This window comes from Rhinoraja longicauda, chromosome 7 (genome assembly GCF_053455715.1).
Source record: "Rhinoraja longicauda isolate Sanriku21f chromosome 7, sRhiLon1.1, whole genome shotgun sequence".
NCBI lineage: Eukaryota > Metazoa > Chordata > Chondrichthyes > Rajiformes > Arhynchobatidae > Rhinoraja > Rhinoraja longicauda.
This window is the reverse complement of record NC_135959.1, coordinates 1,051,722-1,066,851: the sequence shown is the minus strand read 5'-3', so window position 1 is coordinate 1,066,851 and position 15,130 is coordinate 1,051,722. Positions and strand designations below refer to the sequence as shown.

Here is a 15,130-nt window from a genome sequence, read left to right as displayed (position 1 = left end):
GAGGGAAGGTGGAAAGATTAAACACAAAGGGGCAACTCCCAAATCAGTTGGAATCCCACAGCAACAGCAAAAGCAGAGAAAACAAAGTCCACACTGACTCTCCCACCGTGACGTGAAGTGAGGCACAACGTTGAGGGAAGGGCGGTGGGGAAGCACTGCACTGTGGGAAGGGAGGAGGTGAGGGAGCGCAATGCTGTGGGAGGGGCGGGGGTGAGGGAGCGCCGCGCCGCGCTGTGGGTGGGGCAGGGGTGAGGGAGCGCCGCGCTGTGGGTGGGGCAGGGGTGAGGGAGGGGCGGGGGTGAGGGAGCGCCGCGCTGTGGGTGGGGCAGCACTGAGGGAATACCACATTGTGCAAGGGGAAATGTTAAACATACTTCAATATCCTGGTAGTTGGGTGAAAGGGCCCGTTTCTATGTTATACAATTCTGTAACTCAGTTTCTCTCTTTCAAACTGATTACAAGTATCTATCATACTCCGATAACTTTCCGGGTCATTTACTAAGCCTATCTCATTAGCATTCCAAGGCATCAGTCTGAAGAAGGGTCTCGACCCGAAATGTCACCCATTCCTTCTCTCCAGAGATGCTGCCTGACCCGCTGAGTTTCACTCCAGCATTTTGTGTCTACCATTCCAAGGCAGCTTGTTGCAGACACAAGGAACTCCAGATGCTGGAACCTGGAGCGACACCAAATTGTTAGAGGATCTCAGTGGGTCAGTGTGAGAAACAGGATGATTAAACCACCAGAAACAGGATACTGGAACAACCACTCTACCAAGGACAGGGCTATTAACTGTCCGGGGGTAGAGATGGGCTGGATGATTGAACTACCACTATGCCGGGGACAGGGCTATTAAACCGTCAGGGACAGAGACAGGCTGGATGATTGAACTACCACCGAGTTCGTTGGAGCACTGAGAGTGTGGTACGGGGATAGAGGCAGACTGGACAAAGGGCCATAAATTTAGGAGAGTGTCAAAGCAGCAGGGATGGGTTGAAATGGGTTGTGAAGGTAACTAAGGGTCATGTGGATAACTACTGCGCTTGCTCAACTAGGTAAATGAATATTGCGTGGCTGTGTTCTGCAGCTGTGGCTCACCGGCAGTCTCTCCGTTTTTTTTTTGTGTTTTTGTTGTTGTCATTGTTGATGTTAAATGTGCGTTTTGTTTTATTTTTAATTCTGTGTATGTAGGGGGGTGGTGGGAGGGTTGGGGGAAACCTTTTTTTAAATCTCCTCCTCAACGGAGATGCGACCTTTACCGTGTCGTATCTCCGTTCGCGCAACGGCCTAACATCGTGGAGTCGGCGGCCTCCAGCTGGGATCGACCTCGAAGACTCCGGTCGCAGGGCCTTGACTTACCATCTCGGAGGCTTCGGCCGTGGGCCCTGCAGACCGCAACATCGGGAGCTCGCAGGTCCCTGGCTGGCGACCGGCTTTTGGGAGCTTCAGCCTTAGCAGCTTCGACCGCCCCGAAGCACGAGGCACGATCAATCCGCCCGCAGGCCCTTCATCACCCTGCGTGGCTCGGCCGCGGCACTTTCCATCGCCCGGTGGGGGCTCAGGACTCTCATCGCCCTGCGTGGCTCGGCCGCAGCACTTTACATCGCCCGGTGGGGGCTCAGGACTTTCATCGGCCTGCTCGGCTCGGCTCGACCCTGGGACTTTCCATCGCCCGGTGGGGGCTTCAAGGGGTTGGGAGCCTCGATCGCCTCGTGGCGCCACGGGAGAAGAACGAGGAGGAGATAAGACTTTGCCTTCCATCACAGTGAGGGAATGTCTAGAGCAATCACTGTGATGGCTGTTTTGTGTAAAAAATTGTATCTGTGTGTCTTGTGTTCTTTAATGTCTACTGCCGGACCCTGACGTGAGAGGACGCTGGCGTTGATTATTCGCCGCTTTTCCGTCAGGATAGTTTGTCTGTTTGTTTCTATGTTAATTGTATTTGTAAAGCGCTTTGTGCATGTGTTAAGGCGCTATATAAAATAAATATATTATTATTATTATTATTAAATACGCCCCTGAGTGGGGAATTGCCAATTGCCATGCACATACAATGTATGATCTGGGGGGGGGGGGGTCCCTGGGGGCGCTACAGAAGATTGTGCACCTCAGCGCTCTGATTTGAAGGAGCCCGAAGGGGAGGAGGATTCAGCAGAAGGGAGGGAGATTCAACCAAGTTGTACTGTATAAAGAGAAGGCACTGTCTTTGTCTCGGGGTGTCTCGGTTTGGAGAGGCACCCGGTTCTGCAGACTCGTTAATAAATTTCTTGTTTCCACGACTTTGTCTCTGGCATCGTGATTGTGAGCACTCACATTTTACATCTCACAGTCAGGCAACATCTGTGGGATTGTGGCGGCTCCAAAGAGTCGGGCCATACCACTACCGAACCCCTCGGCACGGGATTGAACCAGTCCATGGGGGGGGGCGGGGCGGCCCTTAGCTACGGGGTTAAAGGACGGGGTTTTTGGCGCGAATTCTCTCTCTCGCGCCCTCGACACCAGATCCAGCCGTCATCGGTCCCCTCACACCGGAGCCTGAACCCCTCAGACCCCGGCCCGCCCCCACCCCACCGTCGGACCCCAGACCCCCAGCACACCGGACCCGGCCGCAGTCAGGAGCCCGCGCCCCGAACAGCCGCCATGTTCGTCATCAAGCGAGGTAGGGGCGCCTCTCCCCGGGCCGGCCTTGGGGGGGGAGGGGTCGGGGTCGGTCTGGGTGGGGGGGAGGGGTCGGTCTGGGTGGGGGGGAGGGGTCGGTCTGGGTGGGGGGGAGGGGTCGGTCTGGGTGGGGGGGAGGGGTCGGTCTGGGTGGGGGGGAGGGGTCGGTCTGGGTGGGGGGGAGGGGTCGGTCTGGGTGGGGGGGAGGGACACACCGAGAGAGGGGGCGGGAGGGGAATGGGGGTTCATAAGTGATGGGAGTAGAATTAGGCCATTCAGCCCATCAAGTCTACTCTGCCATTCAATCAGTGTCTGAGGAAGGGTCTCGACCCGAAACGTCACCCATTGCTTCTCTCCACAGATGCTGCCTGACCCGCTGAGTTACTCCAGCACTCTGTGAAATAAGGGATATGTGAAAAAGCATGAACGGGGTACTGATTTAGGATGATCAGCCATGATCATATTGAATGGCGGTGCTGGCTCGAAGGGCCCAAGGGTCTACTCCTGCACACATTTTCTATGTTTCTATAACCCCATGACACGGTGGCTGGGTCACCAGGAGGGTCTGCGGCCGCTCGACTTTTCCCCCGAGGGGGGAGATAGTGGTGTGCACTGGGGCAGGGACTTTGGGTGCAGAGGCGTGCGGCTTCCCTGAGTTGACTGGCTTGTGGCGTTGGGCTATCATGGCTGGGCTGGAGGGGCAGTTAACACATAAAGTGCTGAAGTAACGCAGCGGATCAGGCAGCAACTCTGGAGAAAGGAAATGGTGACATTTCTGGTCGAGACCACAGTTGGTCTCCTGTACCTAGCATCACAAGACTGCTGGAGAAGCTCAACGGGTCGGGCAGCGTCTGTGGAGGGAATGGACAGGTGATGTTTCTCCTCTCCTTACCCTTCTCTGCACACTCATCCCCCATATTTCAATTTTACCGCCTGTCCCCCATTCTCGCCTGTCCCCCATTCTCGCCTGTCCCCCCCCCCTCTCGCCTGTCCCCCCCCCCTCTCGCCTGTCCCCCCCCTCTCGCCTGTCCCCCCCCCCCTCTCGCCTGGTCCCCCCTCTCGCCTGTCCCCCCTCTCGCCTGGTCCCCCCTCTCGCCTGGTCCCCCCTCTCGCCTGGTCCCCCCTCTCGCCTGGTCCCCCCTCTCGCCTGGTCCCCCCTCTCGCCTGGTCCCCCCTCTCGCCTGTCCCCCCTCTCGCCTGGTCCCCCCTCTCGCCTGGTCCCCCCTCTCGCCTGGTCCCCCCTCTCGCCTGGTCCCCCCTCTCGCCTGGTCCCCCCTCTCGCCTGGTCCCCCCTCTCGCCTGGTCCCCCCTCTCGCCTGGTCCCCCCTCTCGCCTGGTCCCCCCTCTCGCCTGGTCCCCCCTCTCGCCTGTCCCCCCTCTCGCCTGTCCCCCCCTCTCGCCTGTCCCCCATTCTCGCCTGTCCCCCCCTCTCGCCCCCCTCCCGCCTGTGTCCCCCCTCTCGCCTGGTCCCCCCCTCTCGCCTGTCCCCCCCTCCCTCCGGCTTTACATTTCACTCCTCTTCTCTCCTTGTCTGACACCCTTTTTTAATCTTCTTTACCCTTCTAGCCCTTGTCACTTACTCCAACCATCAGCCAATGTCCCCTTATCACTCGCCAGGCTTTGGCCACCCTCTTTCCTGCTCTTTCCCCTTTCCTGCTCCCCCTGAAGAGGGGGTCCCGACCCGATACGTCGTCTGTCTGATTTCACTCCACAAATGCTGCCTGCCCAGCTGAGTTCCTCCAGCATTTTGTCTATCTTTGGGAAAAGCCAGCATCTGCAGTTCTTTGTTTCTACTCGGAGGATTGTTTGTCTCTGTTAGGGGCTGCTGCCGAGTGACTGACCTAAGCCCGGCGCTGTCTGGGTCTGCAGGAGACGGGCATTAATTTTGGCGTTGGGCCACACTGCTATCACAGGGCTGTGGCAGCGAAGCGTGGACCTTGATCTTGTGCAGTTAGGGAGGTGTATCGGGTACGTGCTTGTGCTGCGGCAGTGAGCACAGGTTCCATGTGTGTGCCCTCCTCTCCTGGGCTGGCGATTGCCCCATCAGCGGAGCGATGGGTCGTCGGTTGCCCCGAGGGTGGTGTGGGTTTATCTGTCACTATGTGTGTTGCTGCTACTCTCTTTGTGCCGTCTTTCCCGCCTGTTTGCGGTTTGAATTTGGCGCCCAGACGCCGTGTTGTCAGAGTGGCGGGAAGTTTGCGGGCTCCTCCCCGGCCCCAGGCCGAGCTCTGCCGCCACTTTCTGCAGCCTCCGACTGCTCTGCAAACTCCGGCCGCTGGCTCAGGCAGTCCTCGGGTGCCGGCCAGCAATGTCATCCATCCACTGCTCCGGGCCGGGCTAGTGTGGCGAATGAAGCTCGAGTTTGCACCTGGGTCCGATCTGCCAGCAAATGAAAATTACATACTTTAACTTTGGTCGAACTGAAAGCCTTGACAATGCTTGTTGAAGCATTGCTCCCATGTTGTAACCACTGTTCGGACTTTAGTGGACTTGCACTAAACATTGATTTATTCACAAAAAGCTGGAGTAACTCAGCAGGTCTCGGCCCGAAACGTCACCCATTCCTTCTCTCCCGAGATGGTGCCTGACCTGCTGAGTTACTCCAGCTTTTTGTGACTAAATCGATTTGTACCAGCATCTGCAGTTATTTTCTTATATTGCACTAAACATTATTCCCTTTATTCTATATATGTACATTCGGCAGCTTGATTGTAATCATGTATATAGTCTACCTTGACTGCATTGTACGCAATAAAAAGTTTAAAAAAATATGTATTTATTTATTTATTTTTATTGAAGGAAAGATACAATACGAAAAACATAATGCATTACATTCCCCTCCATTTTAAAAGTAAACCTAGCAATTATAGACCTATTAGTTTGACTCTGTGGTGGGAAAATTAATGGAAAAGATACTTAGGGACAATATATATAATTATTTGGATAATCAAGGCCTGATTAGAAACAGTCAACATGGATTTGTGCCTGGAAGGTCATGTTTGACTAATCTTCTTGAATTTTTTGAAGAGGTTACCAGGGAAATTGATAAGGGCAAGGCTGTGGATGTTGTCTATATGGACTTCAGTAAGGCATTTGACAAGGTACCACATGGAAGGTTGATTAAGAAGGTTAAATCGTTGGGTATTAATAGTGAGGTTGCAAGATGGATTCAACAATGGCTGAATGGGAGATACCAGAGGGTAACGGTTGACAATTGTATGTCAGGTTGGAGGCCAGTGTCTAGTGGAGTGCCCCAAGGATCTGTGTTGGGTCCACTGTTGTTTGTCATTTACATTAATGATCTGGATGATGGTGTGGCAAATTGGATTAGTAAATATGCAGATGATACTAAGATAGGTGGAGTAGTTGATAGTGAGGTAGATTTTCAAAGTCTACAGAGAGACTTGGGCCTTTTGGAAGGGTGGGCTGAAAGATGGCAGATGGAGTTTAATGCTGATAAGTGTGAGGTGCTGCATTTTGGTAGGACAAATCAAAATAGGACGTACAGGGTAAATGGTAGGGAATTGAGGAATGCAGTGGAACAGAGGGATCTGGGAATAACTGCATTGTTCCCTGAAGGTGGAATCTCATGTGGATAGGGTGGTGAAGAAGGCGTTTGGTATGCTTGCCTTTACAAATCAGAGCATCGAGTATAGAAGTTGGGATGTAATGTTGAAATTGTACAGGGCATTGGTGAGGCCGAATCTGGAGTATGGTGTGCAGTTCTGGTTGCCAAATTATAGGAAGGATGTCGACAAAATGGAGAGGGTACAGAGGAGATTTACTAGAATGTTGCCTGGGTTTCAGCACTTAGGCTACAGAGAGAGGTTGAACAGGTTGGGTCTTTATTCTTTGGAGCGTAGAAGGTTGAGGGGGGACTTGATAGAGGTTTTTAAAATTATGAGAGGGACGGACAGAGTTGACGTGGGTAGGCTTTTCCCTTTGAGAGTGGGGAAGATTCCAACAAGGGGACATAGCTTCAGAATTGAGGGACAAAGGTTTAGGGGTAACATGAGGGGGAACCTCTTTACTCAGAGGGTTGTGGCTGTATGGAATGGGCTTCCGGTGGAAGTGGTGGAGGCTGGCTCGATTTTATTATTTAAGAGTAAATTGGATAGGTATATGGATAGGAGGGGATTGGAGGGTTATGGTCTGAGTGCAGGTAGATGAGACTAGGTCAGGGAGAATGGTCGGCGTGGACTGGTAGGGCCGGACAGGCCTGTTTCCATGCTGTAGTTGTTATATGTTATATGTTTATATATAACAACAAAAATAACCCTCACCCACCCTCCAAGGCGCAGGCTCATACATATCTACAACATGTCAGATGGTTCAGGATGCTCTCATTCATTATGCACCAGCCATCCTGTGAGGTAATCGGCAATTGTGTAAACAAAAATAAGTAAATAAATAAAAGTAAAACATAAAAAGCTTTTCACCATAACTCGGTACATGGCAATAAACTAGACAACAGACAATAGATGCAGGAGTAGGCCATTCGGCCCTTCGAGCCAGCACCACCATTCAATGTGATAATGGCTGATCATTCTCAATCAGTACCCCGTTCCTGCCTTCTCCCCATACCCCCTGACTCCGCTATCCTTAAGAGCTCTATCTAGCTCTCTCTTGAATGCTAAACTAAACTGTTGTTCATAATATACATTTAAGTAATCAAAAGCACATAAGCTAGATATTCAGATTAATTGTGATTGGGAAGGGGATGGGCAGAATGGATTCATTAACAAAAAGGGTAAAGCCCACCAGCCATTTATACACGGCTTGCCTCTTATTCTGAGTCTGACTCCTCGTTCTAGTCTCCTTGCAATGAGAAACATCTATTGTATCTGGTAAGAATTTTGTGCGATTGGAAAAAAGTCCTTTCCAAATTTTTCAATATTAGACTATAGGTGTAGTGTACTCCTGCTTGAAAATCAAACTATATCTCAGACCCAGTCTTTGAAATTGTTACTCTAATCTCAATGACAAACGCATCCTTGGTAAACCTGCTATATACTCCAGGTGCAGTCTCACTGAGACCTTGTGTGGCAGCAGCGGAACAAATCAATGAACGGTAGTACGTTTTGGTGATAAATAGGTACAAAAATTGCGTATTTTTGAAGTATGAGTATGCCAATTGGAAAACGTTGCACGATGTATTGGAAAATGCTTCAGAAATACAAATAGGCAATTCAGCCATTTAAAAAAAAAAAGTGCATTTTAAAAACCCCAACAAAAGGCATGTTGGCCTTTATGACGAGGAGTTGAGTATATGATCAAAGAGGTCCTTCTGCAGTTGTACAGGGCCCTAGTGAGACCGCACCTGGAGTACTGTGTGCAGTATTGGTCTCCAAATTTGAGGAAAGATATTCTTGCTATTGAGGGCATGCAGCATAGGTTCACTAGGTTAATTCCCGGAATGGCGGGAGTGTCGTATGTTGAAAGACTGGAGCGACTAGGTGCATAAATTCACTCACAAGAGGCTTAGTGGGACAGCAAACAAGAATCATGATCCGGTCAAATTTGGGCAAAATGCTAGAAATCAGATCAGCAAATTGGGTGATGAAGTCCTTATGCATTTTTGGTGGGCGATACACAAGAACAATTAAGAGGGGATAGGCTAGGCCCACTTTAATTAGTTGCACCTCGAAACTGGAGAAATGATCAGCGTTCAGGAGGCGGCAGTTGAAATGTTTCTTAAACACAGTGGCTAAGCCCCCACCGCGTCCGGAGAGCCTAGGCGAGGTGAAGAAGTGACAGTTATCAGGACAGAGTTCCACGAGTGGAGCAAGCTCACCAGGGTTAAGCCAGGATTCTGTGAGCAGTAAGAAGTCCAATCCACGGGTGATGAAGAAGTCGTTGAGGATGAAGGTCTTGTTCTGTAGGGATCTTACGTTGATCAGGGCCACTTTAGCAGGGACAGCAGGTGAGCTTCGGTCCGGTAGCGGCTCCCACGCCAGCGGGCGGAGGTTCAGGGAGACCACGCCGCTGCGCTTCACAGATGGCCTTGCTGGGAGCCCACGGGCAGGCAGTCCAGGGACCGGGATGATCGGTCGAAGAGCGGCATACCTGAGCTCGAGGGAGCGCCGGTGGATGGAGCTGTAAGGTCGACCAGGTCCGACTTCGCAGCGCTGGGCGAGGTAGGCCGCTGTTGGATGAGCGCGGGCGAGGTTTTTTAAATTTTCGAATGTTCCCGCGCGTTTACCCCGCCTCCTAGCGCGGTGCGTGCGGCGGTGGATGTAAGGCTGGGCCCGCACATCTACCGGGAGTTGGTCGAGGAGCGATCGCTGGAAGAAACTTTGTCCGGGACCTGGACTGAAGAAGTCGACGACGGAGGGTCGGATCAACAGGAGGGTTCGGCGGTCGTAAACCAAAGTGGCTCAAAGAATACTACGATCTCCAGGTGAGCGACGACAGGCAGCCAAAAGAGTGCATTGTATAATTTGGAATAATGTACAGTGAATATGTTAGGAATACAGTGTATAATTTGGAATAATGTACAATGAATATGTTAGGAGTACAGTGTATAATTTGGAATAATGTACAGTGAATATGTTAGGAGTACAGTGTATAATTTGGAATAATGTACAGTGAATATGTTAGGAATACAGTGTATAATTTGGAATAAAGTACAGTGAATCCACCAGGTGGCGCCCGCAGTGGCTGCCTCGCCAACAGTCTGTCTCGTCCTTTACCTTTGTTGTTTTTTAGTATGTGTTTAATGTATGTGTTAGTGTTTTTTAGTTTGTTTTATGTCGGGGGTGGGAAGGGGAGTTGGGGGGAAACTTTTAAAAATCTCTTACCTCGACAGAGATGCAACTTTTCCCGTGTCGTATCTCCGTCCACACTGCGTCCTAGCATCGTGATGCTGGCAGCCTCTGCTGGGGACCGACTTCGGGAGCTCCAAGCCGCGGGAGCTTCATCCCTCCCAACGCGGGAGCTTCGATCGCCCTGACTGCAGATGGTTTGGCTCCCCCGACCGCGGGAGAATAAAGAGGAAAGATTTTATTGCCTTCCATCACAGTGAGGAATGTAGGGAATCAGCTGTGGAGGATGTTTATGTTAACTTTTATGTAGTTGTGTGTCCTGTTTCTTTTTTTTTAGTATGGCTGCATGGTAAATCGAATATCACTGCACCGCAATTGATACATGTGACAATAAACCGACCGTGAATATGTTTGGAGTACAGTGTGTAGTGCCGGTCGATTGATTACAAAAGGGAAGATGCTGAGAAATTTACAGATGGACCAACCTCCTTTGAGCATTGGTGGCTGTGAAGGCTTCTAATTGAGGTCTTCAAAGTGATGAGAGGCTTTATTAGGGTGCATGACGAGAGACTTTACATATCTGGTCAAGAGCATAAATAAAGCCCCTAATCTTATGGTCACCAGGAAATTAATTGGGAATTTAGTTTAAACATCTTGGCCCATGGAGTGGTATAAATGTGGCTCATGTTCTCACAGGGAGTGCTTGATGTCAATGAAGTAGGTGCATTTGAGTGAAGGAGTAGAAGGGTACATTGATAATTAGCTGAGGAAAGATGCAATGTGTCCCGAGTGGAGTATAAATGCCAGTGTAGACTGACTGACCTCTCTTCTGTAAATACAGGCAGTTGCCTTGACAGTTGTCAGACTCCAGTTGGGTTCCTGTTGACTGGGATCTAAGTGTTTGAACCTCCATGCTCTGTGTGGCTTGTGGCATTGGGTGTGATATCAACTGGATGAATCTCAGTAGATGTCACACCATGAGCAGGGACGTTACTGGCAAAACGTCTGCGGTGTGGGATTAATGGTCACTTGGAAAGGCAGATTGTTTGGAGATGGACAGCTTGACTGTCAGGGGCACATCCTGTCTGACCAATTGGATTGAAAATTTTGAAGTTGATCGTTCGCTCGTGTGTCGGGCGACGTTCTGCCATCACTGCCACAGCGAGTGCCACATCTGTGCCTCTGCGGAGATTGTCCGCGGTGCATGCCTCTCTGCTGCAAGTCAGTAGGTGGGCCATTGTCTGTACCTTTCCACAGTTGCATTTGTCAGAGTCTGAGAAGCCCCACTTCTTCAGGTTGAATCTGCAATATCCCACTCCAGTGCGGAGGCGGTTTAGGGCTTTCCAGGTAGTATAAGGCAGGTGGTGTCCTGGTGCCATCTGTTGTTTGGTTTTGGTACCTGGCACGGTTGGCTCTAGTTCCATGAAGCTGTTCCGACTCTTCAAGCGTTTCTTGGCATGTTGGTGATTGTGCAAGGGGTGACGGGAGTCATTGAAGCGTTCTACTACAGCTGACCCCGATCACATCTTCGAGATGGTTCGTCGAAGTTAATAAAATGTATTGATGAGGGCAGTGCAGTAGATGTGATTTATATGGATTCCAGTAAAGCCTTGGACACTGTCCCACATAGTACAAAAGGTTAGGGTCTATGGATCCGGGGAAGTTGGGAAATTGGAGCCAAACTACACCTCCAGGGCTAGTGAGTAGCTGGAATGCAGTGGTGGTAGCAGTCACTAATGGCGTTTGTGTCTAGATCGTCAAGGAAAGACAGTGTTGGAGTAACTGGGTGAGGCAGCGTCCCTGGGGAACACGGATAGGTGATGTGGGTCGGGATCCTTTTTCAGACTGAGTTGTCTGGCCAATCACTTGAATTACCAGAGCACAAGGCTCTGGGCCAAGTGCAGGTGGTATTATTAGAGATGAATGCCCACCAGTCAGTGTGGATATGATGTGTAGGAAGGCACTGCAGATGCTGGTTTACACCTAAGAAAGACGCAACTCCAAAGACTTGTAGGTTTGTAGGTTAATTGGCTTGGTAAATGTAAAAAAATTGTCCCTCGGGGGTATAGGATAGTGTTAATGTGCGGGGATTGCTGGTCGGCGCAGACCCGGTGGGCGGAAAGGGCCTGTTTCCGCGCTGTATCTCTAAACTAAACTAAACAATGCTGGAGTAAATCGTCAGGACAGGCAGCTTCTCTAGAGAGAAGGAGTGCATAACATTTCGGGTCACGATCTTTCAGACTGGAGAAGGGTCTTGGCCTGAAGCATCACCCACTCCTCTCCAGACATACTGCCTGTCCTGCTGAGTTATTTCAGCATCTTGTGCCAATCTTCAGTGTGGGTATAATGTTGGGATGACCGTGTTTCCATGCTGAATAACTGTTTTGCATTGTGTAACTGCAAGATGTGACCTGCCAAGGAAGATAATGTTAACCTGTGGAGGAAAATAACTGCAGATGCTGGTACCAATCGAAGGTATAACAAAATGCTGGAGTAACTCAGCAGGTCAGGCAGCATCTAGGAGAGAAGGAATGGGTGACGTTTCGGGTCGAGACCCTTCTTCAGACTGATGTCGGACGTGGGACGAAGTCCCACCTGAAGCGTCACCCATTCCTTCTCTTCTAGATGCTGCCTGACCTGCTGAGTTACTCCAACATTTTGTGATATCTTCGATGTTAAGCTGTGGTGTTGTTTTGCAGATGGTCGCCAGGAGAGAGTCATGTTTGACAAGATTACTTCGCGGATCCAGAAGCTCTGTTATGGTCTGAACCCTGAGTTCGTAGATCCAGTAAGTGGTTTATTGTGCTCATGAATTTCTGCTATGATTGGCCAGCAACCAGTTCCCAAATTGAATCCATTTCATAAACGTGAACTCTGTGATTTACAGGATAATTATCAAATTTCTAAACCATTAGGAAAGCCAGCTCCATGTCCTTGTTGCAGTCTTTGCAGCGTGCCAAAGTGCTTTGCCGTTATTGAAGACCATTTGCAGTCCGTGTCAAAGGTTGAAGTGAAACTCTGCCATCTGCAGCTGATCTAGTGCCAAGCATGGCAGTGATCCAACTGCAGTGTCCTTACTTAAGAGGAGTTAACTCTGGAAATGTGATAGAATCGGGTCAGCTTCGACCAGAGGCTCTATTAGTTACTTTGAATGTCAACATGCAATGGCCGTCAGTGTCTTGCTGTCTCTGGCTTGAGAATTACTGTCCTGAACTCCGAGATACCAAAGTTCTTGGATATATTTGAAGATTCATAGCACATGTTTACAGGGGATGGAAACATAGAAAATAGGTGCAGGAGGAGGCCATTTGGCCCTTCGAGCCAGCACCGCCATTCATTGTGATCATGGCTGATAATCCACAATCAGTAACCTGTGCCTGCCTTCTCCCTATATCCCTTGATTCCACTAGCCCCTAGAGCTATCCTCAAGATCTTGTTTGATTGTCACATGAGTCTAGATTCAGTGAAATGCTTTATTCTGCACAGTGTCCAGTAAAATCATACTACACGTGAGCACAATCTTACATAAGTAAGAGTGCAACGTTTGTTGTGCGTAAAAGGTAATAGTCGACTTCTTCCGAGACAGTACAGTCTCACTATGTTTCTGGTGCCAACTTTTAGTTTTCAAGTATCAAGTTCTTTTAAAATAAAATGGAGTCAAAGGTCCAATGTCCCTGGCAGCAGCACCGGATGTTTCGATCCGACACTCATCAGTCTGCCCCATTTCCCTCTACAGATACATCTTGGGCATGTCTCACTCCACAATGTTGCAGAAACTTATGTTATGGGTTTACATTGTGGTTTATGGAAAATTACAGGGCACTGGGTGGGTGGCATGTTTTTGCCATTATATCGGCGACTATCCATTAAAAGATTAACTGGTTCAAATGTGGAGTTTTGAAGCATCTCTAACTTTAAGTGCTTCAGACGTGAGTCTTCACGCAGATAAGGCACTGTTGGCTTGGTCTGGGAATGAAGCTCACTTGGAGACCGGATAGATTTCTTGTTATATGAGATGATAGCAAATGCTGTCACACCAGATGGCAGTTGCAAGTTGTAGCAGGTGTATTACTGCTGATTTGATGTTTATTGCTACTAAGGCGCAGATTACGATGAAGGTGATTCAGGGCCTGTACAGTGGCGTTACAACCGTTGAATTGGACACACTGGCAGCAGAGACCGCTGCCACCATGACAACCCAACATCCCCACTATGCCCTTCTGGCTGCACGGATCGCCGTCTCCAATCTCCACAAGGAAACCAAGAAGGTGTTCTCTGGTGAGTAACCTGATGGTGACAAACCCCTGCAGCTCGTAGTCATACTGCACACTCTATTATTAAAACAAAACTTGCCCCACACATTCGGTGATCACGGTGGCGCAGCGGTAGAGTTGCTGCCTTTCAGCGAATGCAGCGCCGGAGACCCGGGTTCCATCCCGACTACGGGTGCTGTCTGTACGGAGTTTATACGTTCTCCCCGTGATCTTCGTGGGTTTTCTCCGAGATTTTCGGTTTCCACCCACACTCCAAAGACGTACAGGTTTGTAGGTTAATTGGCTTGGTAAATGTAATAATTATCCCTCGTGGGTGTAGGATAGTGTTAGTGTGTGGGGATTGTTGGTCGGCGCGGACCCGGTGGACCAAAGTGCTGTATCACTAAACTAAACATTCCCTTTCAAGTTTGCTCCTCTCACTTTAAACTTACGGCCTCTAGTCTTGGACATTTCCACCCTGGAAACAATATTCTGTTTTTCAATCCCATGTATAACTTGTACCCCACCATCCCTCTGCATCAATGCCCTAGAGGATCTTGCACTAAATGTGTACTTTCTCTGGCATTTGTCCAGATCAAACTCCAGCTGCCATTTCTCTGCTTATTTCAACTGGTCTTCATCCTGCTGTATCCTATGACAGCCTTCCTCCCCATCCACAATTATACTGATTTTTGCCTGCAAACTTGCTAATCAACCCACCTACCTGTAAATCACAAGCAACACCTATGGTCAGACCTCTAGTTAGAAGAACCTCTCAACCACAACCTGCTTTCTTTTATGGCTGTCGATATTGAATCCATGCTTCCACCTTGGATCTTGTGTATTTTAATCTTCAGGAACAGCCTAGCATGAAGGACCTTGTTGAATGCCTTAGAAACATGTATACAACACACTCTGCCCTATTCTCATCAATCATTTTCATCGTCTCCTCAAAAAACTCGTTTGTAAGACGTGACCTTTTCTAACAATGGCCTCCTGTGACACTGTGGTCCAAAGGGCCTGTAACACTGTGGTCCAAAGGGCCTGTAACACTGTGGTCCAAAGGGCCTGTAACACTGTATCAAATTGATAACAGGCAGTCTTGGAAGCCTATCCTGCCTAGTCAAACCGCATGTCAAAAACCTCGGCATGATATTTGACTCTGCATTAAAATTTGATAAGCAAGTCAACGCTGTGGTAAAAGCCAGCTTCTTCCAACTTCGAACCATAGCTAAAATCAAACCTTTCCTCAAATTCGACGACACAGAAAAAATCATTCACGCTTTCATTTCCTCCCGCCTAGACTACTGCAACTCCCTATACACTGGGATCAGCCAATCTTCCCTGTCCCGCCTGCAACTGGTCCAAAACGCCGCAGCGAGACTCCTGACGGGTACCCGTAAAAGGGACCACATCACCCCGATTCTGGCCTCTCTCCACTGGCTCCCTGTACGG

General features: G+C 49.7%; 1 protein-coding gene across 1 annotated transcript in view; it reads left to right on the top strand.

The window, feature by feature from the left end:
- The window catches only part of rrm1 (ribonucleotide reductase M1 polypeptide), a 94,676-nt gene that overhangs the window by 36,675 nt on the left and 42,871 nt on the right, over nucleotides 1-15,130 (top strand). The window contains exons 2-4 of the mRNA XM_078401934.1: nucleotides 2,584-2,659; nucleotides 12,122-12,210; nucleotides 13,523-13,700. Coding sequence (XP_078258060.1) covers nucleotides 2,641-2,659; nucleotides 12,122-12,210; nucleotides 13,523-13,700 — 286 coding nt within the window. The 5' untranslated portion in view covers nucleotides 2,584-2,640. The remainder of the gene's footprint in view (nucleotides 1-2,583; nucleotides 2,660-12,121; nucleotides 12,211-13,522; nucleotides 13,701-15,130) is intronic.